The 26964-nt window shown below is 33.7% G+C and overlaps 1 protein-coding gene across 1 annotated transcript in view; it reads left to right on the forward strand.

Annotated features, from left to right (window-relative positions):
• The window catches only part of CCDC73 (coiled-coil domain containing 73), a 104856-nt gene that overhangs the window by 39360 nt on the left and 38532 nt on the right, over positions 1-26964 (forward strand). The window contains exons 6-11 of the mRNA XM_060159454.1: positions 3983-4021; positions 9699-9834; positions 10077-10156; positions 23289-23420; positions 23934-23993; positions 25381-25482. Of these exons, the coding sequence (XP_060015437.1) occupies positions 3983-4021; positions 9699-9834; positions 10077-10156; positions 23289-23420; positions 23934-23993; positions 25381-25482 (549 nt within the window). The remainder of the gene's footprint in view (positions 1-3982; positions 4022-9698; positions 9835-10076; positions 10157-23288; positions 23421-23933; positions 23994-25380; positions 25483-26964) is intronic.

Below are 26964 nucleotides of genomic sequence, written 5' to 3' on the forward strand. Positions count from 1 at the left end.
AGTTTATGCATTTTTGGCAAGAATATTACAGAAATAAGGCCTTATTCCTATAATTGAATTCTATCAGATAGCTGATGATTTCAGTTTGTCTTATTATTGGTGATGTTCACTTTGAACATTTGATTTAGGTGGTATCTGACAAGTTTCTCCACTGGAAAGTTACTCTTTTCCCCTTTCTAATCAGAGTATTTTATAGGCAGGTACTTTGAATAGAAATGTTCTGTTTCTCTCCAAACATTTAATATATTCATTTATTTATATCAGTTTAGAATCGTAGTTTCTTATTTTATTCAATGGATAAAAATCTGTGACTATCATTATTTATTTTGATCCTCACATGATCATTAGTTTGGCCAGTAGGAGTCCATTCAGGCTGATGTTTTAGTCTTTTGGACATGACTTTATCATTCTTCCAGCATTTTCCTGCTCTCAGGTAAAAACAAAATGTTCCAGGATCACCTTGTAGTTTACGTAACCTTGCCCTAGAATACAGCATTTCTCCACATTGCCCTGGTTCCTTTTAGTGGAAAATGGAATGTAGACACCCAGATCTGGGCATTGTTACACTCACTGCTATTTGGGTGTCACTGGTCTCAGACCTTCTTAGTAGACAGAGCTAGGGAATCTGTGTATGTATTTATATACACACAAATATATAAACACACATTTATAATTATGTTTGTTTCTCTATCAATCTATATATGTCAAAAACCATGAATTCACATTACTTCCATTTCCAATCCAAAACCATAAGGTTAATTTTAATTTATTTCCCTTCCATATTTATATATTTCTTTTCTGTTACAGTAAGAAATATGACTTTCTTTATTCTTAATATATTTACTTATTTGATAAATTACCCTGTATGTGATCAGGCCTCCATTCTGCTACTCCTTCCTAATGTGGATGCCCTCTTCTCCCTGCTTCAACTCTGATACCTGGGTTGCCCTTTTTCAGCACTGCCTACTAAGCACCCTACTCAGCTTTTGACTCCCCATTCAGGCCTGATACCCTGTTCTGGAATGCTGCCACCACTACCCCTTCACCTCTTCCCCACCTAATGAACTTGGGACTGAGTTGTTCAGGAAGGTGAGGGGTTAAATATTTTTAGCACAGTACTTAAAGGACTTTATTCCCAAGTAACATAAATCCCATTAATTTAATGGGAAAATAGATTTGCTCTAAACAAATGTACTTTACAGTAAACTTTTCATAAAATTTTCCAAAAAGTGAAGGATAGCTATAACTAGGAAAACATTTGTACTTTATCTTTCAAATTGCTTTCTGTTGTTAATACACTAATTAGTGTTAGTATAGTTTTGTTCCAGTATTAGAAAGCTGCCTATATCTGGTATTATAAACCAGTTTTATGTGATTTCAGAATGAATAATCATTATATAGAACATCTGTAAAAAGATTTCATGTCAATCTAGTTATATTACTTTCAAATTTGACTTATTTGACATAGGAATGCAGCTACATGGTAGTTTTTTAAGTGGGAAAGTGCTCTAGAGGTGTTGATAAAATAGAGCTGTGAATCCTGGTTCAGAAAGAATAAAATGCAGAGATATTGATGTTTGAAGAACAGTGACCTGAAAGAATTTGGTAAATTTGCTCTATGTTTATCAGTTTTATCTTTGGCTAATGGTAGCTGTATTAGTGAAGGTTCACCAGCGAAACAGAACCTGTATATAGAGAGAGAGAAAGAAAGAAAGAGGGTGATTGATTGATTATGAAGAATTGGCTCACACGATCACACAATTATGGAGACAGAGAAGTACCGTGATCTGTTGTCTGCAAGCTGGAGATTCTGGAAAGCTGGAGGTATGATTCCAGTCTGAGTCCCAAGGCCAGTCTTTTTTTTTTTCCTCTTATTTTTCTAGATGACCTCTACCTTTTTACTTTGCTTTTGTCTGTATGCCTTAAAAATACTCTGATCTCATCTAGTCTCGTTTCTTTAAAATGGGGCCTACATGCAGAAGGCTTCCAAATGTATATCTCCAGCCCCAACTCCAGCCTGGATTGACTATTGGTTGTGTAAAAGACATCTCAAACTTGACGTGTCCAAAACTTAGTTCCTAAAATCTCACCCTGAAAGCTAACTAACTTATTTGTCTTTTCTGTTTTTGTTAATTACAACTCCCTTCTTCCTGTTGCAGATTTTTTTCGGCTTTTCCCTCAGAGTATATCCAGAATCTGACCACTTCTCACTACATCTACTACTAACACCCGAGTCCTCTTTCATCATCCTCTTTCATCTCAATTGCAGTAGTTATATGAAATGTTCTTCCTGCTTCCACTTCTGTTCTCCTTCAGTTTTAATATAACAGTCAGAGTGATCCTTTCAAGGAGTAAGTCAGGTTCTGTCACATTTGTGCTTGGGTCTCTTCAGTGGCTTCCTGTCTCATTCAGAGTAAACCATTATTATGCACCACAGACCTACAGTGATTTGGCCCTACCTCCTCTCCTACTCTTCTGTGAACTCATCTTTTGCTGTTCTTCCCCTTGCTTACTAAATCTTCCAGCCACATTGGCTTCTTTGCTGTTCTTTGAACACACAAGACATTTGCCCACCTTAGGGCCTTTGCACTTGCTGGAATACTCTTCCTTACTTTCTGTTGAGTCTTTACTCAAAAGTTGCCCTCTCAGAAAGGACCTTCCTGGCCATCCTGTGTAATCCCCTTCCCTGATTTATTATTTTTCCTTAGCACTTATCAATATCTAATAAAACTATATATTTTAACTTATTTATATTGCTAATTATCTACATTCCCCAGAATTTAAGCTGAACAGGATTTTTTGGTCCCATACTATACCCCCAATGTCTACATTAGTGCTTTACTTATAGTAAGCATTCAATATTTGTTGAAGAAATGAATCACATATAACTCATTCCACCAAAATGAAATAAAATTATTAGTTCAAGGCAGTATGCTAAAAATTTATTTCACAGGAAACGTGAAGTAATTTTAAGAACTTTTGCTTCAATTTTAGCAAATATTAGGTGAGTTTAAGTAAATAAGCACTCATACATGGCTAGTTGGACTTTAACTTGGTCCACCATTCTGGAGGACTATGTGTGTAATAACAATTGTTAAGTCTATAAGAATGAACAAATCTTAGGAGTCCTGCTTCTTGGAATTTATTCTGCTAAAATGAATAACTACAGAGTTTTCTTGGTACAGCATGTTTATTTCAGAATTCTTTCATAGAACTGAAAACTCGGTAAATCTACAAAAATGAGAGTGATTTGATAAACTATGGTATAAAGTTAAACAGTGGAATACTGTGTAGCCATTAAAAACTTGTGTTGTAGATTAATTTGTAATATAAAAGTGTTTGCTATATATTAAGTAAAAATAGGTTACAAAATAGTACATGTATTATTATTCTACCCCCTACTGACTCTCTTTTAAAGTATAAATACATAGAAAAATATCTGGAAGTACCACGGTATTAATGATTGTTATTTCTGGGTTGTGAGATGGTTTAAGACAATGTTGTTCCCCTATGCTTATCTATTTTATGAAAATTTTTTCAACGAAGAGCTAATATTAAGTAGCAGACTCTCCTAGAGTTTTCTTGCTGTCCTTCTTACTTTATTTTTCTTCATAGTAGTTGTCACTCTGTAACTTCTGTACTTTTTACTTATATTTAATTGTCTGTCTACCACCACCCCCACTAGACAGAAAGCTTGTTACGGGCAGGGACTTTGTTCATTGTTGTATCCCAGGATCCTAGGAAAATGGCTGGCATATAGTAGGTGCTCCATAAATATGTGTTGAATAAATAAATAAATGTATTGTTTTTGTTATAGAGAATAAAGTTATGGTAAGTAACATTTTGAAAAAGTGTCACTGGAAAAAATTGCATATAAGATACACGTCACATTATATAACATACAATTTTAATATCAGAAGGAATTTATAACAAATAACTAAAAAGTTTTCATGAGATTTTTTTCCCCCTTATTGTTTTCAAGGTTTCTAAATATTCTTTACAGAAGAAAGTGAGTGAAATGGTAAGGAAATTTCAAAATATACACCCACCCCAGATTAGTGCATAATGTGCACAGTATTTTTGTCAATATTAATGTGACATTTATTGTAAAAAAAATGTTGAAACTGGATATTAATATCCCCTTTAAAGGACTGAATTATAATTTCAGATATAGCTTAAATGAATTTATTTCACAAATTTATTTCCAGATAGTGTTTACATGTTATAAAATAAATTTAACACAGTTCCCAAATTATTGGTAGAGGTCTTATATGAAAATTGAACAACAAAGAAGTGAAAACAACAGAATTCTGAAACCCCTTACTTTAATGATATCTTTTCTAGGTATTTGTGAAAACACATAGTTATTACTTTTAGCCTGAAAATTTGAAATAATATGAAGTAGCATTTGAATACTACACTTGGGATATGGTACTCATCCCTTATCATTCAACAAGTGTTAATTTGTTGTGCATTCCTCTTCTGCAGTATATTAAAATTAATATTTGCATTTTTACAGCATAACATTTTATGAAATATTTACTTTGATATTCTATCTTTCTATCCCTGTTGGATTCAGAAGAATTTTTTTCTCTGTATTTTTGATTGAGCAAAATTCTCCCATATCCACTTATATCTTCAGAGGGCTTCTTGGGTGGGTTTATGCTATTTCGTTCTTCCTTCTTTGGAGCAGACTGTAAGGCAAGTAAAAATAATTTTTGAGTAAGGTTTATGTATTATATCTATGAGAAGTAAGAAATGAGAGATCATTCCTTATGACGTTAAATACAAAAATATAAAGTAAGTATTTTGCTTCTTGAAATGTTTTGGTGTGTTAGAAAATAAAAGAGCCATAGAAAGATTGCTAAGCTTGATTGAATAAAAGATGTGAAAATTCTGTCACTGTTCAACTGGAAAGACTACAGATAATATTGTCAGACTATTTTAAACTATGATTTTAATTAAGAAGCTGAAAAACTAGATTCTGGTTTAGCTTTAAGTACCATGACATTTGTACTGAAAGTCATCTTCAACGCTACAGTGGTTTTACACAAAATATAGTGAAATTGAATAATGTACCCTCTGACCTGGGAGATAAGGCTACAAGTTAAAGATCAAAGGCAACATAAAATGTGTTTTATTTTATTCCACTTTAAAATTTCATCAAACAGATACTTATAATCTTAAAAAAACATGGAAACATGCAGTATACTTTTGATAGTTTTTGGTCACTTTTGAACATTTTGTTAATGTGAATTTAAGACTCTTAAGAACCTACTAAAATTTGAATTATAGTTGTATTTTTTCTGACAGTTCAAAGCATTAAATAAATCACTTTATATTAAAATAATTTTATATATTGATAGATATACATGCCAATTTTGGCAGAATATTATGTATATTTTAGATGATGGATTTAAAAGTTAAAAATAAACCTTTTTCTAAACATTCTTACATTATTCTTTTTACATTATTCTTATATAATTCAGGTGACCTTTTCTTTATTCAAAGTACTAAACAGTATTCGGTAATCCAGTTAATTTTATTCAAATCAGCACATTATCCTTTTATATTGATATTATTTGACTATGTGCAAGACATGAAACAAGATGGTCACTTGTGCCAAGGCAGGACTTTGGGGAGCAATTGATAAGTGTCCCAAAAGAAATAATTTTAAAAATAGTATTAAGTATTTAATTATTAAGTATTAATACTATTAAGTATTAATAGTATTAAGTATTTAAACAAGTTCATGATTTCCTATAGGCAAGCTCTTAACTACTAGTAAATTTCTGTCTTGTGGGAATTCAATAAAGTGATTTTCATGTAGAGGTGGTATGTCTCTAGATAAATTAACACAATTATGAATGGAAAGATTCATCTAGCTCTAAAAGTACCCAAATTTTCTCTTGAACAAATGATCACATTGATCATTACCAATAAAACAAATGCAACTAAATATGATAAAAATAAACTATAGAACATCAAATTAATTGATTTGGTCATTGATGAAAATCTTTCCTGCTTTGTTCCCATAATTACTGTATAGGTGACTATGTTGTGTAACTGAGTTGCCAATAGAGCTTAACGAACAAAATAAAAATTTATCCATCTCTTAGTTATAGTTTCTTTTTTGTATATCACTTTCCTTTAAAGAAAAGACTTAGAAGAATAATTTATTTTGTCTTTATTAAATTAAAACAATTTTTCAGTATTGAAGGTTTTGATGAGATTTGGAATTATCACGTATTTTCTTTCAGAGTAGAATATTTTTAGACTAAAGACTTGTCTGGAAGTAATCTTCATGATTATAATAATTATATACATCTGTACACATAAAAGTATGTAACTTTAGTTTTTTTAAGTAGTATATACCTAATGTTGTGACTAAAAAGGTGAAAGTATCAATATCCTAAGAAAGATGCCATGGGTTTTTAAAAAGTGAGTTTTATAATCCATTGATTTATTTTGGGTTTATATTGAAGAAATTAAAAGGTAAGTTGCAAAAATAGAAATGAGGAATATATGAAGTTTGTTTTGGGGTTTTGAATCTTTTTCTCTACAATTTACTTATAACAAGCTAATTGTTTTAAGGGAAATTAATTTTATCTCCAGAAGTTTTCAAATCAGTCTCTATAAGGAAATAAGAAATGAGGGAAATGAGCAGCTATGGCTTTTATTAGTAAGTATAGTTCTGAAAAGTTGGGTGTAAATGTTATTTTTAAATTATTCTTATTTTAAATGCCTTAAGAGGCTTTTAAGTAAACTTTTAGACCACACACACTTGTAATTATGCAGGTACTGTCTTTCTCTAATCTTGATTTTCAAAGATTAAAATTGTTTAAAATGAGGTACGTATGTATTTGGAAAGCAGGCAATCCTGATATTATTTTCTTGTTGACAGTCTTTGCATTTAGTAGTAAAAGTGTATGAAAGAGAAAATAACTTGACCCAATTCAGAGAGGTAAAAAGAACAAAAACACTACACACTTAGCCATTTCTTAGTCATTGCAATAAAATAATCTTTATTATGCTATAGTATGTAATGTTAAAGTTATAATAACACCATCAATTTAGTTGTATTATTCTTTATAATGTTCTTAGCTTTCTCAGGCAGGTGTTACCAATCTGCTTTTTGTTGTTGCTTCCCAAAGAATTTAAACTATTTGCTGACAGTCATGCAGTTAGTGGCAAGCTGCCCTCTTCATCTCATTATCAAAACTAAATCAGGGCAGCCAAGTAGGTTTATATGTGAACAGCCGCATATAGGCCTGTATGAGCTAATGAGCTGTAGGTACCCATTGTGATTTAAACGTCTTTATAGCATTTATCATGGCCATTGTATAGACTAATGTATTTGAAAATCAGAACTGTATCATGCAAACAAATGAAACTGCATTTTATTTCAACTTTGGCTTCAAGCAAAGGATGTTGGGATAGAGTATGTTACAAACTAATCTAATGTGTACAGAGCTCTATGTATGTAGAGAACACCTATGAACTCACTTTGATCTTTGCTGCATTTTTACTTACCAGGATTAGTTAACCTTTGCAGACATTAACAGTATTAATGTGTATTAATATGTAGTAGATGGTATTCTCATAAAGGCTGTCTAAAAATTGATTTGACTTGAAAAACTGAAAGAATTCATTGAATTGAAAAAAATGTCTTTAGACCAATTTTTAGTGAAATTGTATTGGGTTTCTACACATCTCCTGAAAGGAGTATAATTCTCTAGAGAATTAAGTGGTATTTGAGAGGAACAGAATATGGGTCATTATTGTTCATTGTTTAGTTATTGATAATAGTGACTACCCAGGTAAGCATAAGATCTCAGGGGTAAGTGCACTTGTCAACTTGTTTGAATTTATAACTGCTGCATGCTTAATTCAAATGACTAAGTAGTGAATTTGAAAAGCCCATAGAGGTGCATGAGAAAAATTTAACTCATCTTTCATAACCATTGCCAGTGTACTTACCACTTTGCTTAAAATTGTTTAAAAAAATCTTTGAAAAAGTTAAGATTTTCACCAGATTTGCCAAGTTAATATAGTTAGGTACAACTTAAATTATGATGTGTGTTCCTTATTAATATTAGAGAGGGCTATTCTTAGTCCAAATAAAAATTAGGCTATTGAAGGCACTTTTATCATTTAAGGAATAGTAATAACAAAACATTATATTGTACTTGGTATGTGATAGGCTCTGTTCTTACTGCTCTGTAGGCATTAATTTGTCTTATCTTCACAACAACCCTATGAGGGAGATACTGGTATAATCTCTATTTTAAATACAGGGTAGATAATTTTCCTGAGGTCACACAGCAACTAAATTACAGAGGCAAGATTTAAACATAGGCAGAATAGCTTTTGACCACTCTACTATACTGCCTGTACTTTGGTGTTAAGCAGTACAAAATGGCTCTGCTTAACTTATGCAAAAGGAAATTTAGTGGAGACACTTGCAATCAATCAGAGAGTCAAGAATGGTTTTGAAAATGAACAGGGACTAGGTTAATTCCGGGGTTTGAGAAGCAGGATGTAGGAACCCAGGACGGAGGAGATCTCATATCAGTCTGGATAGGATCACCACTGAACTTCTTTAGCTTTATAGTCTTTTTTGCTCAAGATTCAAATTCCAAGAATGTAGAAATCAATTGGTTTATTTGGAGTAATATGCCCTATACTTGACTAGGGGAGAATAGGACCCCTGAATTTGGTCTACTAGATTGCAATGAAGAAGTATTTCAAGGAAATACTTGAAAATGTGTTACTTTTGGGTAAGGGAAATAGATGCTGTCCAGGCAAATGTAACAAATTGCCACTGTCAGAACTCTATGAGACAACAGTTCATTCAGAAAGTAATTACTGAGTGCCTATTGATGGGCTACACTGTTCTTTGTTTATCCTCTCTCAGTAGAAACTGAAGTGTGTGGCAGAAATGAATGAAAGTTGTGAAATCAATGATTCTGCTAATGCCAGAATAAAAACTTTCAAAGAGTGTTATTGATTCTGTTAACATAATATTTCTTCTAAAAATTTTAAGTCATTTTTCTAAGTATGGTAAAACAAGCTCCTTTAGCTGAAAGCAGTGAAGGCCCATATTATATTATATATAGGGTCTAATTTTTACCAACTGTGTCCCCTAGCTTAAGTAAACTTTCTGCTATACTATATTGTCTCCCTATCACTGATAGATATTCTCATTGTTCCAGTTTTTAATGCAGTGAGAAGGTGCTATATTCATTAATATTAATCTCAGAAAATTTATCTGAGTTTTGATAATGTACATTATGCCAGCATTTAGAGAAAAAAAATTGTTTCCTAAATTATCAGGAGTATTGCTTTAATAATATTCTCCTCACTTTGCTTAGTGCTGTACTGGACTAATCAACTTTTCGGTAAATAAAACAACCAATTGATTTTGAAAAAGAAATTAGTAACAAGGAAAATATAACCTTAAGTGACTATTTTGTTACAGGAAAAAAAAATGCTTTAACTTTACCTAGATTTAGAACCTAACTAATATTTCCTCTCTAAGGTGTACTCAGAGAGTACTTTTTCATGACATACTTATGTTAATAACAACAGTTATTAAAAACAATAAATTGTTATGTATGTTTAATAAATATGTGTGTATATATATATGTATGTATGTGTTATATATGTATAACATTTAAAATAACTCTTCAAAATAGGAACAAAAAGTCCAGTTACATTTTCTGGCTAAAGAAGATCATCAGAAGCAACTGAATGAAATTGAGAAATACTATGCTACAATAACAGGTCAATTTGGATTAGTAAAAGAGAATCATGAAAAGTTAGAGCAAAATGGTAGGTGCTATCTTATTTAAACTTAACATATTTAAGAGGAAATGTTTAAATGGACTTATTTATAATGAATAAATTGAACTTATCTGATACTGGTAATAGTAAATGGCAGTTTAATTAATATTATTAAATTCAGTAATAATTATATATATTGCATTGAGGCTATTTTCCTTGTCCATGTTAGTAATATTTCCTTAAAATGTACAATGAATATAATGTTTTCCTAAGTGTCTTTCATGTTACAGTACAAGAAGCAATACAGTTAAACAAAAGACTTTCAGCTTTAAATAAAAAACAAGAATCTGAAATACACAGTTTAAAGAAGGTATGATTGATATAGTTTATTGTATTATATAAAACTAGTTTTATGAAATAATACCAGAAAAGTTGGGTGGGTTTTTTTTGTATAAAGATAAATGAAATGTTTTAAATACAGATTTATAAACTTTGAGTTACGATTTCAATAAATGCAATGAATGAATTTGTTCTAACCCATTCAAAATATTGTTTCTTTGACTTGTGACCAGTGGCATGCATTTTTATGATGATATGAATAACCAATAAGCATTCACTATATGTTAATCTCATTAGCACCATTCATTCATTCATTCAACTTTTGAGTGGCTCTGTGTGCCAGGTACTATATGGCACTTAGGGTACAGGTATGAAGAAAATGAAACATGTTCCTGCTTCCTTGAGTTATAGTCCAATGGAGGAGTTACATATAAAACCATCACACAGATCAAATAAGTTAAAACTGTTATAAGTGATATGAAGAAAAAGTAGAGGATGTGATGACATTATCATAGGTGACTTCATTACATTGGGGGTAAAGTGGTGGGAGAGGGAAGAGGATGATGTTTCAGGAAAGGGAACAGCAAAAGCCTTGAGACAGGAAAGAGTTTAATGTATATGAGGAACAAGAAAAAGTCTGGTATGGCTGGAGCATTTTGAGTGAAGGAGTGCATTGGATATTTATTGGTAGCTTACTGAGCGTCAATATCCCCCTTCTCCTTTCTAAACTTATCCAGAGTTTTGTTTTGATGCCTCCAGCTTTAGAGAGGAGCCCTAAATTGGCACAAGGCCATAAACATATTTCATTACTCTAGCCACAGCCTTTGGCTTAGGAGTGGATAAATGACCTTACCCAGTGGTTATGAACCAGGAAGAAGGTAACTCCTACTGGGGCTGGCAGTCATCCTACAATCATGAGAAGCTAAAAAGGAGGAACTTGAAATGTGGATGCCAAATTGCTGTGATATAAAGAAACCTATTCTTTGATGATAATTTTGAGTTCCTGAATGGACCAACCCTGCACTTGCCCTGCCTCTAGACTTTTCAGTTATGTGAGCCAGTAAATCCGCATTATTATTTAAGCCAGTTTCCTTAGGGCCAGCTTAATTTTCCATTATTTGCAACTAAAAATATCCCCACTGATAACAGGGGAGACCGGTATGAGAGCAAGGTGAAGTAGGCAAAGCCTTGTTCTTTCTACAGAGAATGACTTATTTCCTTTTCCTAATTCTTTTCAAAGCCCCAACTGAAATAATACCACTTTGGACCACCTCCTTATCCCTGAGAGAATTAAGTACCTGTCTTTACTGACACTGAGTAAATGCTTTGAAACAACATTTACTGAGTGTCACTTAAATATCTTTGATTTTCTAAAATTTGAATATGATATGCCTGGGTTTAATTTTTCAATTTTTATTTTTTTTGCGGTACGCGGGCCTCTGACTGCTGTGGCCTCTCCCGTTGCGGAGCACAGGCTCCGGACGCGCAGGCACAGCGGCCATGGCTCACGGGCCCAGCCGCTCCGCGGCATGTGGGATCTTCCCAGACCGGGGCACGAACCTGCGTCCCCTGCATCGGCAGGCGGACTCTCAACCACTGCGCCGCCAGGGAAGCCCCTGGGTTTAATTTTTTTAGTCACTTTTTCTTCTTGATGTTCTCTGAGCTTCTTGGATTGTGGTTTGGTGTCTGACATTAATTTGGGGAAAGTCTCAATCATCAGTGCTTCAAATATTGCTTCTTTTTCTTTCTTTCATCTCCTTCTGGTACTCCCATTATGTATATGTTACAATTTGTATATGTTACATTAGCTGACCCGCAGGTGATGGATAGTCTCTTATGCTTTTTCAGTCTTTACTCTTTGTTTTCAGTTTTGGAATTTCTATTGTCATATTCTCAAGCTCAGAGATTATTTACTCAGCCTTGTCCAGTCTACTATTGAGACCATCAAAGTCATTCTTCGTTTCTGTTGCAGTGTTTTTGATCTGAAGCATTTCATTTTTATTCTTGTTTAGAATTTCCATCTCTCCATTTACATTATCCATCTGTTCTCCCATGTTTTGTCTGTTTTTTCCATTAAAGCTTTTAGCATATTAATCATAGTTTTAAAAAATTTTGGGTCTGATAGTTTTAATATTCCTGCCGTATCTGACTCTGGTTCTGAGGCTTGTTCAGTCTCTTCAAATTGTGTCTTTTGCCTTTTAGTATGCCTTGTAATTTATTTGTTGGAAGGCAGACATGATATACTGGGTGAAAGAAACTGCAGTCAATAGGCGTATAGTAATGTAGTGGTAAGATAGGGGGATGGGTGCCCGATGATTAGATGAGCCTGTTGCCCCTGGACTGTGAATTTCACCAGTGCTTCTCAGTCCCTGCCCACCCACGCCGCCCGGCACAAGGATGGTTGGAGGGGGATAGAGTTGGGTATTACCCTTCCCTCAGGTAGTTTAGACTCAGGTCAAATAGTTTCTCCTGAGGGCAGGACTTGTTGATAAGAAAAAAATGAGTTAGTATATTTCAAAATGGTTACTTTTTCTCTCCTTTTCCTCCTGCTTTTAGCAGGAGGGAATTTTCTCTGATATTCACTATGAGAGGACCTGGAGGTAAAATTTCACAAAAGTTTGAGAACCCAATGACTGTGTCCCAGCTGAATTTTTTAACTCTGAATTGTCTACTCTGAGCCTCTGGGAATTAGTCAATTACAGTTCAGTTTTTCCTACCCTGGCATTGGTTCCTGTGGAGGTTTCTGTTTCTCTGTATTTACCTGTCCATCTCTCCAATTTTTGAGGCAGCAATTTGCTTTATGACCTCATTTGTCTAGCAGATGTAAGAGGAGTTGTTGATTTTCAGTTTGTTCAGCTTTTTACTTGTGGTGGGATCAAGTGGAAACTTCTAACTAAGCTCATTACATGCTGGACCAGAAACCAGAAGACCCTCTGTTTTTATATTTAACTATAATTTTACAAAAATTAAAAATTTATTAAGACAACTTATTATTTACAGAGACACAGGCTTAAGCTTTGAAGAGTGTTTGTGCTACCAGATGAATGACATATACTTTAATATGTAATTCAAGAAATCAGGAAATTTTACTACTTTATCTTTTAGTACCATTTCCAGGAAAGCAGGACCACAGGGGCTAAAGATTGACGTGCCTTCTAAATGCTAAGCCAGAGTTCAAAGACCATTAATATTTGTAACTCTGTTATATCTAGGTCTTGTTCTTATAACTGCCAATAAATTGGTTTCAAATTCCTTGGACTCTCTCCTTATACCCGAGGGATCAGAAAGTAAGAGCATAGGGGTAGCCCAGTACAGAATATTAGAATGGTAATAAGTGTATGTCCCTAGCCCTAAAAAATCTTCTCTCTATCTAGCAAACTACCTAAAAGGATAGGTTTTTAAAAAATATTTATTTATTTGGCTGCATCGGGTCTTAGTCGCAGTGTGTGGGATCTTTGTTGTGGCATGTGGGATCTTTCGTTGTGACGCGTGGGCTCTTTGTTGCGACGCACGGGCTTCTCTCTAATTGGCGTGCAGGCTCTCTAGTTGTGGTGTGCGTGCTCTAGAGCTCACGGGCTTAGTTGCCCCCTGGCATGTGGGATCTTAGTTCCCTGACCAGGGATCGAACCCACGTCCCCTGCATTGGAAGGTGGATTCTTAACCAGTGGACCACCAGGGAAGTCCCAAGAGGACAGTTTATATGTAAAGAATATTTCTTTTCAGTCACATTTAAGAATATTAGAGATGGCTCTTACGATATAAGGAGAAAAACCTGTAATTTGAAAATTTCGTCTGTCATTTCAAATCAGAATTGTTAAATGGACCATTCATTTTTATCAATATAAACTTTGAAAGCAAATATAAATAAATAATACTGACTGAGTAGTTGTGAATAAGCATATTTTCAGTGATATCTCTTTGGTTCATTTTTTGTTTAATATTGTTATCAGTGTCTTAAGTGGTTAGATCATTAATTTGATGATTATATTAAAATAGTCATATGTGCTTTATTCAGTTAGTTTTTGCATTATTATGAAAATATTATACCTCATAAATTTCTCTATTAAATTATGTTTTTTTTCATTAAATAAGAACAAATGTTGCATTGTAATGTAATAGACTATTGTATTTCTAACGTATAGTTTAAGACTGACCTGTAGATGGAGATGAGGCCATGTAAATCCATGGAGCATTTCCCTTGCTGGATTTTTGTGAAAGGAGTAAAGCATGTCTCTGTACACAAGTGGAATAGTGTTGCTCATGAGCACACTTGCCCCCTTTTCCCAGGTCTTGCAGCCTTGGCCAGGGCTGCCTAAATGTACTGAGGTGTCATGTGATGGTGGCCTCTGTCTCTATAGAAAGCATTAAGTCAGTAATCATCCTGCTAAATAGTTCTTGGAAGAGAGATTGTAGAGAAGGGTAAGGTGAGAGAATGTTACTACCTTTGAGAGTTCCAAGTTCGAGAAGCTGAAAGGGTAAGAATTTACAAATATATTTTAACAGATAGTTTTTAATATTTCAGACATACTAGGTACAATAATTTTGTAGTTTTTAGTGTAGCCTTAATTTTTAACTTTAAGAAAAGTGTTTTCTGTTTTGATTTTCTTTTTCAGAGGCTAATCGAGCCTACTAACATTGTTTTCCATTACTCAGTTAACACTTTTAATCATTAATTTTTCCAAAGATAACTTTTATTTTTCTTTTATGCTGTTCTTTGATTATGTCCAGGACAGTTAAGTTACTGGTTTGTGATAAGATGGAATTCTTTTTTTTTTTTTCCTTTTTCCTTTTGTGGAACAAAGTTAAACAGACCAAACTTACTTGTTAGATAAAACTAAGTATTACAGTTCTGAATGCTGGGTTCACCATTATGGCAATCATGAAGAATTCCTGATACTATCTGTGAGCAGCATTCATAACCTCTGCTATTTGTCTGAGTAAACGTCAGAGGACTCAAGGAGATAGTGATATTTAACAGACTACCTCATACCAGAAGAGGAGGGGTAAAGGAGAAAAGGGCTTGATATTTATGACTCTAGGAACTATAAGTTGTAATTTAATGAGATCAAAGCATGTGCTGCATGCTTATTTGCTGCACTAACAGCTTTGAATAAAATGGTTAGAAAACAATGTACTAAAAGTTCAGGATATTTAAAAGCTATAAGAGCTATAAAATCAAAAACATACTTTCAGTCGAAAATCATTTTGTGAAGGTCTCTGCTTTTAATTTAATATGCTATTAAGATTACATAATTAATATATAAAAGAAAAAGAAAGACATAAGAAAAGATTAGTTTTTACTTTTGTCAGCCACATACTGGGTTTTTGCCCCTTGCCACTCCCTTCCCACTTCCCTGTTGTTTTATAGCAGTTATTGTAATAGGAATTGATGTATTTTAGAGTATCTTCTGTAAAACTTAGCTGATTACAACAGCTCCATGCTTTCAGTTGTGGAAAAATGTATTGACAGAAAGACATAAGACATTTGTTGCACTTTGTAACCTAGACAGAAGAAAAACTTTTAGAAAACCAATCCTTTTTTTAAATTCAGAGAATTGTAAGCTACTTTAAGTTTTAGCCATATACCTCAGTTTAATTATATTTTTATCAATAAGACATTGTATCTTAGGGGTGAATCTAGAACAGAACACTAATTTAAAACAAGCCATCTAATTAATTTCTAAGTTGTTTACTTTATGCAGGTGTATCTTGCTCCAGGAAAACCCAATATAAAAAAATTTTAAATTCAGAAAAATTGTTGGAAGTTTTCTTTTAAAAATTACCATTTTAGTGCACAAAAAAGCAGCTTGAAAGCAAGGTTTTAGAACACCATGTGCAAAGCAAAGAAAGATGTACATTATTTTAAACCTAATATCATTGGTGTCTTTTAAAAAAATCAGTTCAGCATAAAAGATTTTTTATTACTCAGGTGGTGTTTGACTAAATAACAAGTAACAACATAAGTATTAGTCAAACATCCTGAAAATCTGAGTTGAGATTAAAACTTTGAGGTACTCTAACAGATATTTTTCCTTTGAACTAATCTCTTTTAAATTTTTAAAAACTTAAATTAATTGCTGAAATGACTGTCTTTAGTTTTGTATCCTTCAGTATGCACAGTCAATTTAACTAGCATCCTGTTTTTGAATGTTTATCCAGGGTAGATATAATAAGATCAAATTCTTTTATTCAGGAAGTTTGTTGAGTCAATGACCATATGGCTTATGAACTAGAATGTTTTATTATATTGTCTTATGTCTGTAATTGTTGTTTTGTAGAATATTCTTGGATCTGAATTTGTAATGCAGAATTAACCCATTTTAATCTCACAAGTTTAGGGTTGTTGATTAAGACAGTCAAGGTTCTAGCTCCAAAATATGCTGTTCTTTTATTTATTTATTTATTTTTTGCTGTTCTTTTAAAGTTAGCATGATGTTAGTGACTCACCACCTACTAAGCTTTATTTTTTATTATCGGTAAGAAAATTTTAGTGGTCTGTTCACATTTAAATGAGAAGCATCTATTTATAACATGGTGGTCTACACGGTTGTGGTTGTTACCTTGATCAGAGGAAGCCATCTCGTTCAATCAGTGGTTAAACCCCCAGCACTGTACTTTCCTATATGCTATACAATATACTGAGCACTATACTACGCCTACCACTTTCTATACAATTTTACAAATTGACTGAACTATCGTGTCATTAACAATAGTCTTATTTGGCTGACATTGACTGCTGTCATCAAGTATTTTTATTGCCATTTGCTTTATCCCGAATAAATCAACTTTGATTTCATCAAACCTTATTTTAGGCAAAGGTGTCACATTTTTTAAATATCATGTTCATCACTCTTTTCTTCTTATGTTCATTAAAATTTTTAGTTCTTCTTAGATCCCTGACTGTATTACGTTCCATGGGATAAGTATGAAATGTGGTTCTTTTCCTTGAGATGTTCATAGTCTACAAAAAAACTCTTATTGTAATCAGTTATGAAATAATGAATCTTAATTCTTTAAATAAAGAATACTTATTCATAACACCATTAGGACTTCAGACTACTTTATTCTAAAAGTAGAGAAAATAATCATAGAATCCCTTGAATTCACCTTAGTAGTAATAACAGGTAACAGTGCCTAGAACATAGTAGATGCTCAACAAATACTTGTTGCATAGATTATTACATGCCAGGCACTTTGTTAGTTTTTTAAAAAATTATATCTCCATTTTACAGATGAGGAGCTTGAGGCAGAATGCATTTAAGTAAGTTACCTAAAGTTACACAACAAGGAAAATAGAGTGAGGTTTGGAACCCAAACAAATTTGGCTCCAGAACCTGTGATCTTAACCATTCTACTGGTAACGGTAACAGTATAAGCAATTCATCCGTGTAAGTTTCTTCTTTGCTTCGTTCACCATTAGAAAGCATATGTTTATTAAAAGGGGAAGTTGCTAATATTCATCCTCCTAAACTACTAGGTCCCCATAGACCTTGACTCTGCGTATCTAGACTAGTATTTCCATTACCTTGAAACTCATCATTAAATACCACTTCCTTTGGGCTCTGTCATTCAGCCCTTCTCCTTCTCCAACCAGAGCATCCTTTTCTGTCACCTGTACCATTTACACACCCCACTCTGGTCTTAGATTGACCTCTAGTCCTTTAGTCTCCATTACTTCACCCAGTCCATTGGCCTATTTCTGCCTACACATAATTCCCTGCATAATATTTCTCATTTATTCTGTTTATTTTAACTCATACTTTACCTTTTTTCTCTAAAACTAAACCTTTCAACTATAGTCATCCAAAGGAGGTACATGATTTAGATCACACTAGTGTTGCTTTTCTCCTTATATTCTCATTTGCAATATGGATTTAATGATATCTGCCTTTCCTGTTTTATATATGTGTAACAAATATAAAATAATATGTGGAAAAGCACTTCAGAAAGTTTAACATGCATAGAAATTTATGGGATTATTGTTACTTGCAAGTGAAATTAGGTTAAAATTAAGGCACATTTTGATGGTGCAGTTTTTCTGCACCATAACTATAGGTGGGTTATATGCATAGGCTTTCAAGACAACTAAAATATTGCCTCATCTGATAAATTTTTTATCAGATAGGAAAGTCTGAAATTTCTTCCAACTCATTAATTGCTTTTTCCCCCTTCATGCTTGAATTATATTCTGTTTTTACAATGACTAGTTCTCTCCCAACTATTTGTCTTCTTCAGATCTTCTCTAAATTTCATGGAATCATAAGGATCATCTGATCTACTGGTTTTTATCTTTCTTTGAGTTGTAGAACCTTCTGTTAAAGTTGTGGAAACTCAGTATTAAAACAAAGTAGAGCTACTTGTGCTTGAAGGGAGAGTTTTAGGAACACTGGAGCCATGCAAGTTGGCTCTTTCTTCTCTATCAGCAGCTGTGGAGGGACTCCATGGAACCGCTAGGACTTCTCAGAGCACAATTTAAAAACCGTTAACTGGATCCAACAGTTAGTTGAATTATTCAGAGTCAAGCATCTTGTAAAAAAGTCTCCATTTATCCTCACTTTGTACTGTGTACTGTTTGTAGTCAGTAATATTCTAAACAACCTATAAACTTTATAATGTTAGTTGAAATTGTTCATGTAGTGGATATTGTGATAATTCCTCAACATCTAGTGCACCTCATATGATCAGTCGGTCTCTAAGCCAATTAATATCATCTCCATTCCTTATGCCAGTATTTGGTTCAGGAATGAGCATGTGATCTAATTCTGGCTAGCAGGAGGTGGTTCAAAGAAAAATTCTCTTACTCTTTAGTAAGAGTTCCAGGAAGAGACAGTTGCTGTGGAATACCTAAATTACCTCTTGCTGCAGAATATGTTTCATTATTATTTAATGGTTTAATTATGGTTTTCTGATAGTTATAACCAAAGCATCCTAACTTATACTGACAATTCATGCTTTTCATTACAGAAATATTGTATTTTGTACAAAATCATGTTTAAAATATAAAATGTATTAATTTTGAACATCTGTATGATAGTTCACTTTTTAAGGGTCTTTGGGTACAAATAAATACCTCTGGTTCCCAGATTATCTTTTTTTTTTTTCCGATTCCTCCAAAGCTGTATCATAATGTCTCTTTCTTTTCTTCATATTCTTTTTTTCAATTAGCTCATCCTCCTTAATTCCATCATTCACTTCATATAGATGACTTCATATCTATATTTCTAGCCTCGCATTTCTTTTAATCTCCAGTTCTGTATTTTCAACTGCCTGCAGGTCATCGCCTTTTATGACTTACTGTAACTTCAGGGTCACCCATTGGATTGATTCTTTATTCTCCCCATGCTTCCTCCTCCTGCTGCCAAAAAAAAAAAAAAATCATGCAACTCTCCTTTCACAGGAAACCATCTTGCTGCCTATGAAGGTGAACCATCACTGATACCTTGAAACTTCATTTGAGGGAATTCATCATATGTAACCTTTTATAATTTGAAAAATAATAAATGAATGATTTTTTTAGAACAGTAACAGCCTATGGCTTAGGCTTTGTGATTTGTGCTTTTTGGCTTTCTTAAGAGTGAATCTCAGAATATTGTCCCTCTCTTATTTCTTGTCTTTAATAGATTTTTCATCTATTTCATCAGTAAAGTAGATTTTTCGTTTCCTTTCCATTTTCATGCATTTCTGTTTCACATTTCATGGTCTCTTATTTCTTCTAGCTTCATCTAAACGCTTTGAAATCATCTTTTTTCCTTCATTTCCTTTGTCTATTCAATTATATCTTCCTTTAGAATGTCTCATATTTTTCATTATCCATTTCTCAGTGGTATAGACATTCATCATCTCATGCCTGGATTAATAAAATAGCCTCGTAGCCAGTGTTCTATTCTCCAGTTGTGGTTTTTTTTTGGGTGGGGGGGTGGTATGCGGGTCTCTCACTGTTGTGGCCTCTCCCGTTGCGGAGCACAGGCTCCAGATGCGCAGGCTCAGCGGCCATGGCTCACGGGCCCAGCCGCTCTGCGGCATGTGGGATCCTCCCGGACCGGGGCATGAACCCGCGTCCCCTGCATCGGCAGGCAGACTCTCAACCACTGCGCCACCAGGGAAGCCCTATTCTCCAGTTTTGATTCACTCTTTTTGCTAGACTAACTTTACTAAGTTACTAGTTTAATATTCTTGCTTCTACGTGCCTGACACATGCTAGATACTTAGCATATGTAGAAGGAATGATAAATTGAATAGTTCTCCTTTGTCTACCAAATCAAGTCCAAAATTTTTTTTCCAGCTTTATTGAGATATAATTGACATATAACACTGTTTAAGCTTAAGGTGTACAACATGTTGATTTAGTCCCAAACTTTTAAAATTGGCTTTCCAGAACTTCCATGGTCTGGTCCCATTTTACATCTTCAACATTGTTTCCTACTACTTCCTAATAAGCATCTTCCATTCTGTTTAATCCAAAATCTTTGTTGCCATTATCATAATTCTTAATTTTCCCTTTTTACCTTTTCTCTCCTCCATATTCCCTGCCCCAACTTGAAATGCCTTCTCTCAGCTTACTTGTATTAAACAGGATTGAGGCAGGAAACAGATGGTACATTGGTATGGGAAATTGAGAAAAGTTTGATGAAAGAGCTATTTACAGAGTTGTAGGCAGAGTTAAGGGAAACCAGCAAGGGATAGAAGCTAGACCTGATGGTGGCAAGGGAAGGAAGCAGCTGCTGGAACCTGGAGGGAGCTATAGGTAAAGCTGTAGAAGAAAGCTACAGTTCAGAAGCTGTGACCTTTGGTAAAGGTACAGAGCTATTGCCAATTTGTTGTCATGTAGGGAGGGAGCTGGGCAAACACCTCCATCTCTCTATCTTCCCAGCATACTGATTTACTGATGCCTCCCAGAGATTGAACCCCACAAGCCAGAGAGAAGGGAGCTTGCTTGCTGTATCCACAGATGCCACACAGGCCACAGAGAAAGTAGAGGGTGAATCAGGAGCGACAAATGAAAGATATCCAGTATACTACTCATTCTTCAAGGCCTACCTCCTTCATTAAAACTTCTTTCATTATTCAGTACATGCTGATTGTTCTCTTTGTACATTATTTTGTCTGCCTGCTTTTCTGAAAATAAAGCCGTATCTCTTAACCCACGCGGTTACTTTAGCAGTCATTTTATGTAGTGCACATATCTAAAGGGAATATGTGAACTAAGACCAATGAATCCATTCTCCTGGATTTTGGACTAGGGGGTAAAAGGTAATCAATCAGGCAAGTTTCCCTCTAGGTGGCTGAGGTTATAACATGTAGAACTGTGGAGGTATTGACAGCCCTGTTTTCTGCTGTTCCTTTTTCAGCTTCCTTGATACCACATTCTCTTGGTTTTCTTCCTGCCTCAATTGACCGTATTTCTCAGCCTTCTGTATTAACAGCTTCTTTAATCCATGAATCTTGGAGTTCTTTAAGACTCAGTCATTTGTCATCATCTTTCCTCTAACTAGTAACTAAATGACTGCACCTGTTTCCATAGCTTTACATACTATTTAAAAACTGATACATGAGAAATATGTGTTTATTGTAGAAAAAAAGAGAAAACACCTAACAGCAAAATGAAGAAAACAAAAATTTCCTGTAATCTCACCACACTAATTAACCAACTTCGGTACTTAAATACAACCTTTTAAAAATTGAAGTATATTAATCAAGATTCTTAATTGTAAGATGATTTTTTTTAGCAAAGGAATTTGGATGTTGGTCATCTCAGACTTGGAAAATTGTCAGAAACAAGAGAAGGTATATAACCAACTTCCACTACTAAGTTGTTGTACACTGCAGCTTGTACCATCACTGTTGACCATAGTAGATACTGCTACTGCTACAGCAGTATCACTGTTATCCATGGAAGGTTGAAGTAACTAGCATAGCCCCTGCTATCTACCAACAGAAAGGTTTGCAACAGTTCTTGTTCTTATGTTACTAGTTCCTGATCCAATATCCAAGACAAGTGCTTCTGATTATCAGAGCCTGGTGTCATGCTTATAAAAGTAGTATTTGGCATTTCCGGCTTCTCTAGTGGGCCTTCAAAATTCAAAGGGAGTTCAGGTGCTGTGTAATCAAGAATGTGAAAATCAGATCCTTGAGTATTTAATATACAATATACACAGAACAGCAGTACAATAAAGTACACACCATTCAGAAGTTGGTGTTTCGGGATTTAAATGTGTTTGGATGTATCTGTTAAACTCAGTGGATATATAACTTCACGGTGAAGACTTCTTTTGTATCCCCTTCAAGTCTATCCTCTACAATGATGCCAGAGTTATTTTTCTAAAATGCAAATCTTGTTATGTCATTCTCTTATTCAGAATCCTTCAGTGGTTAATTCCTCATTGTCTATAGGATAAAATTAAAACTCTTTAGCTTGGCCTACAAATCTTTCAGTATTTGAATTTTGCCAAATTTCTAGTCACAATTACCAGTACTCTACTCCTCCCCCTTACCCATAACATTTTAGCTCCAGCCATATCATATTAGTTCTGTTTCCCTGAAAAATATACTCTTTCATGTTTCTGTACTTTCTGAATCTTTTTGCCTGGAATATCTACTCATTTTTTTGTCCTCTTCATAAATTTATCTTCAAAGACTCAGTTCAAATACCACTTTCCTGTGTAATGCCTCCTTGATGCCCTCAACCAAACTGTTTCATTCTTTATACTTCTATACATTCCTTCCTGTATTATAGCACTCATCACGTTATAATTATTTCTTACATAAATTTTTCTTATTAGCTGCTAATAACTTGGGAATTGATAATCTTTTATATCATGTTTTTATCTTAAAGGATTTTTGTTGAATAAGTCATCAGTGAAAACACCCTGCTTCTGGTTGGTTAGTTCATTTAGTTAGTGTATTCTTTTTAAGAACAAAGATCATGCATTCTATCTTTGTGTCATTGCGTTTGCCTATTCCATAACTACAAATAGCATTGGCTAATTATCTTGCAAGGAAACTAGGGAAAAAGGACCTTGATGGGCAAGTAGTAGTATCTTAATATATGAAATATAGTAAATTATAGTGATAGGTTTAAAATGAACTTTAAAACTGTCAGAAAAGTGCCTTGCTTTGATGAAACATGTGTACTGAATTCTCTGTTTGATGTTTCTTATGTTAAGGAACTTAAAAAAGTAACCTCAGACTTGATAAAGACCAAGGTCACATGTCAACAACATAAGATGGGAGAAGAAAACATTAATTTAACAATTAAAGAACAAAAATTTCAAGAACTTCAAGAAAGACTCAAAATGGTATTTAATTAAATATATTTATGTTTATAAAATGAACATTTTTGTAAAATTTATGAGATATATAAACAATAAGAGGATTATAATACAAAAACGTTCCTTCTTTGTAGGGTTAATATACATAGTAAAAAAGATTTTACAAATTTTTAAAAAACTGCTAGATAATTTTTGGCATTATCAACAAAACTTTAAGATAATAAAATTTAGCTATAACCACTTTATTTTCACTTTAATATGGTATCAGGTAATCTTCTGGTATAATGGTATCCTCAGGAAAGCTTTTGGAGATGAGAAATTCTGTAGTTTCTAACATTAATGTTTATAAGTTTGCACCAGCCTGTACTGGGTATCTAACACCATCTTCAGTTCACTAGAGTCACTGCTTCAACAGTAATCAAACATTGGTTCTCTGGAGTAATAATAGGTCATCACACTCCCAAATTTGTTGAGCACTGAATTGAATGTACAATTTGCTGAATTTTGTATCATAACTTTAAAATTATTCACTTTTTTTAGGAATTGGAATTAAATAAGAAGATTAATGAAGAGATTACCCATATTCAAGAAGAAAAACAGGCAAGCAATCATAAGATAATTTGGAAGCCAGTAAATATTTTAAAAACCAAATACAATGTGGGAAATAAACTAAGTTAAGTAACAAATGGAATCATGCCTAGGTCAATTCCTAGCACATAGTAAGCACCCAGTTGGTGTGTATTGAATGGATACATGTGTACCTCTTTTAACCAGGTCTCACCTATACTCCCATTAAAAAATAAATCAGAGGAGAAATGGAGAGATGTTCATCAAAAGATACAAACTTCCAGTTGTAAGATGAGTTAGTTCTGGGGATGGAATGTATAGCATGATGACTTTAGTTAACAGTACTGTATCATATATTTGAGAGTTGCTAAGAGAGTAGATTTTTTTTTTATGAGACTCCGAAGACATATTATTTTAAAAGTATTTAGTTAGTTGAGGGGTAGTCGATTTACAATTTTATATTAGTTTCAAGTGTACAACATAGTGATTCAAAATTGTTATAGATTATACTCCATTTAAAGTTATAAAATATTGACTATATTCCCTGTGCTGTACAATATATCCTTGTAGCTTATTTATTTTATACAGAGAGTCTTAAATGTTCTCACCACATACAAAAAACTTGGTGATTATGTGTGGTGATAGAGATTTTAACCTTATTGTGTTAATCATATCACAATAAATATGTGTATCAGATCATCACGTTGTACACCATAAGCTTACATGTTATATGGCAATTATATCTCAATAAAGCTGGAAAAAAGATTACATTAAAATATTTTATAAATAAATAAAATAAAAAGAATAAAAATAAATTAGTTTTTTTCCTTAGTTTGGACCACTGGCAGATAATTATTGAAATGTATGTATGCTTAGAGCATGCATTTACAGGACATTTTACTCTCATTTGCATTTATTTGATATTTATACTTATTCTATTCTAAAAAAACATATGTGAAAGAAAATTTCTCTTGTTTCTTTTTTTCCTCTTCTGCTTTTCCTCTGTTTGATTCTGAATGCATGCCATGCCATCCTAGCCCACCAGCAGTGATATATCTTAGTAGTGATAATATTTACCATTTGGGGAGAAAACCAACAAAAGTTTTAGTTTTGAATTCTTTACATTTTTCAGTAGTGTCACAGAATTTGTGGTCCATTTCAAAAACTTTGTTAATTATTTGAGGAACTCTTAGAAATAATACTTTGTAAGAAATCATGTAATACAAATTATGTTAAATATTAAATTAATAAAATATGCCATTAGTTAATTTCAGTATATTGTTTATTATGGCATTGAAATTAAACTGTAAAGATAATAAGTTAAGAAACTAGAAAATATATTTTTAAGAATGAGTTTAGAAACATACCTACTGCCTTAAAACTTTATCAATTAATATGCCATATTTATACTTTTTTATAGGGCATCATCATTTCTTTCCAACAATTGCAGCAGTTACTTCAGCAACAGACTCAAGCTAATACTAAAATGGAAGAAGAATTGAAGGTACTAAAAGAAAATAATCAGGATATATATACATATCCTGATTTTATATATGTATGTATATATATATATATATAAGTATATTTTCATCTAATGAGTTTTACCTGTTTAGTTGCATTCGTCTGTCCAACTTTATCTGAGATCATTTTGAATTTTAAGGGTAAAATATTGGTCTCCTTCATCAGCTTGTTATCAATGTCCAAAATAATGAGCATTTATTTTATTTTATTTATTTATTTTTCCCCAGCATTTTTAATGAAAATTTTTGAACATACAGGAAAGTTGAGAGAATTGTATCATAAACAATCATACACCTACCGCCTAGATTCTACAATTAATATTTTACCTATTTGCTTTATCATATGTTTCTCCACCCCTTTTTTATAATATGCATTTCAAAGTAAATTGCAGTCATCTGTACACTTCACCCTTAACATATTACATCATGAGCATCATTAAATAGAGTTCAGTACTTGACAGATCTTTTGTTTGCTTTTTGAGGTAAAATTTATGAGCATGTTTTATTTTAACATTTAAGTTGCTAGTTAAATGTTCAGTTTTATCAAGTAACTGATTTGTAGCAGATTGGATGGGTTTGTGTTTTTTTTTTCTGTGTCTTAGAATTGTGGCCAAGATCCAAAACTGAAAATAAAAGGTGACAAGTGTCACCACATTCTAGGAGAGGAATCTGTGATCTCACAGAAATGGAGCGGGGCGGGGGGGTGGAAGCTCCCTCTTCACAGGAACATGATAGAACTGGCCCTATTACCATAGCAATCACCCCATCATCCTCTTCCCAGTATATATACGAAAATGATTGTGGAGGAGAAGTTATGGCCACTGATGTTTTGGGAGTGCAGGTTCATTAAGAGAGATTTTTCTCTTACATCCCTAATAGAGAGAGATGCATTTCCCCTCATGAATCTAAGTGAAAGAGTCTACAGGAAAATCGTGTAAAAATTGGGGTACAAAAAGGGGAAACTGCCATCTTGTTTTTTAGATGGATGTTTGAGATGCTGTCGAAACCTGAAGGTCCACTGTGGTGTTGCCAGTAAAATGTGATAAGTTCACGTGGGAGAACTTGGCATATGTTTCTTGAAGTTTTGAAGTGTATACCAAGAACATGTAGACTGATGCCCAGTGCTAGTCTAGAAATTTCAAGGAGGAAAGTTTTTGGAGTAATCTGTTCTAGTGGAGCTTGAAGTGTATATTATGCTTGTTCTAATGCTATATGGCCCTGGAAGCATGCAGAATTGAGAATATGGTGGTTCCTTGGCTCTATGTGAAGGCATGTGGAGGTTAGTGGAAGAGCAGGAACTGCCAAGTGATGGGATGTTCAACTCAAGAGAAGGCGCTGGGGACATGTTCCACTGGGGTGGCCAGTGGAAAATATTTGTGCGCCCCTGAAGGGATTCTTGGTAATGAAGGGTGGAGCTGAGCATTTCCCAGGAAAAGTACATTCACCTCCCACAAAAAGACTACTCTCAGCAGAGGCCTGGGCCA

The sequence above is a fragment of the Lagenorhynchus albirostris genome, chromosome 9 (genome assembly GCF_949774975.1).
Source record: "Lagenorhynchus albirostris chromosome 9, mLagAlb1.1, whole genome shotgun sequence".
NCBI lineage: Eukaryota > Metazoa > Chordata > Mammalia > Artiodactyla > Delphinidae > Lagenorhynchus > Lagenorhynchus albirostris.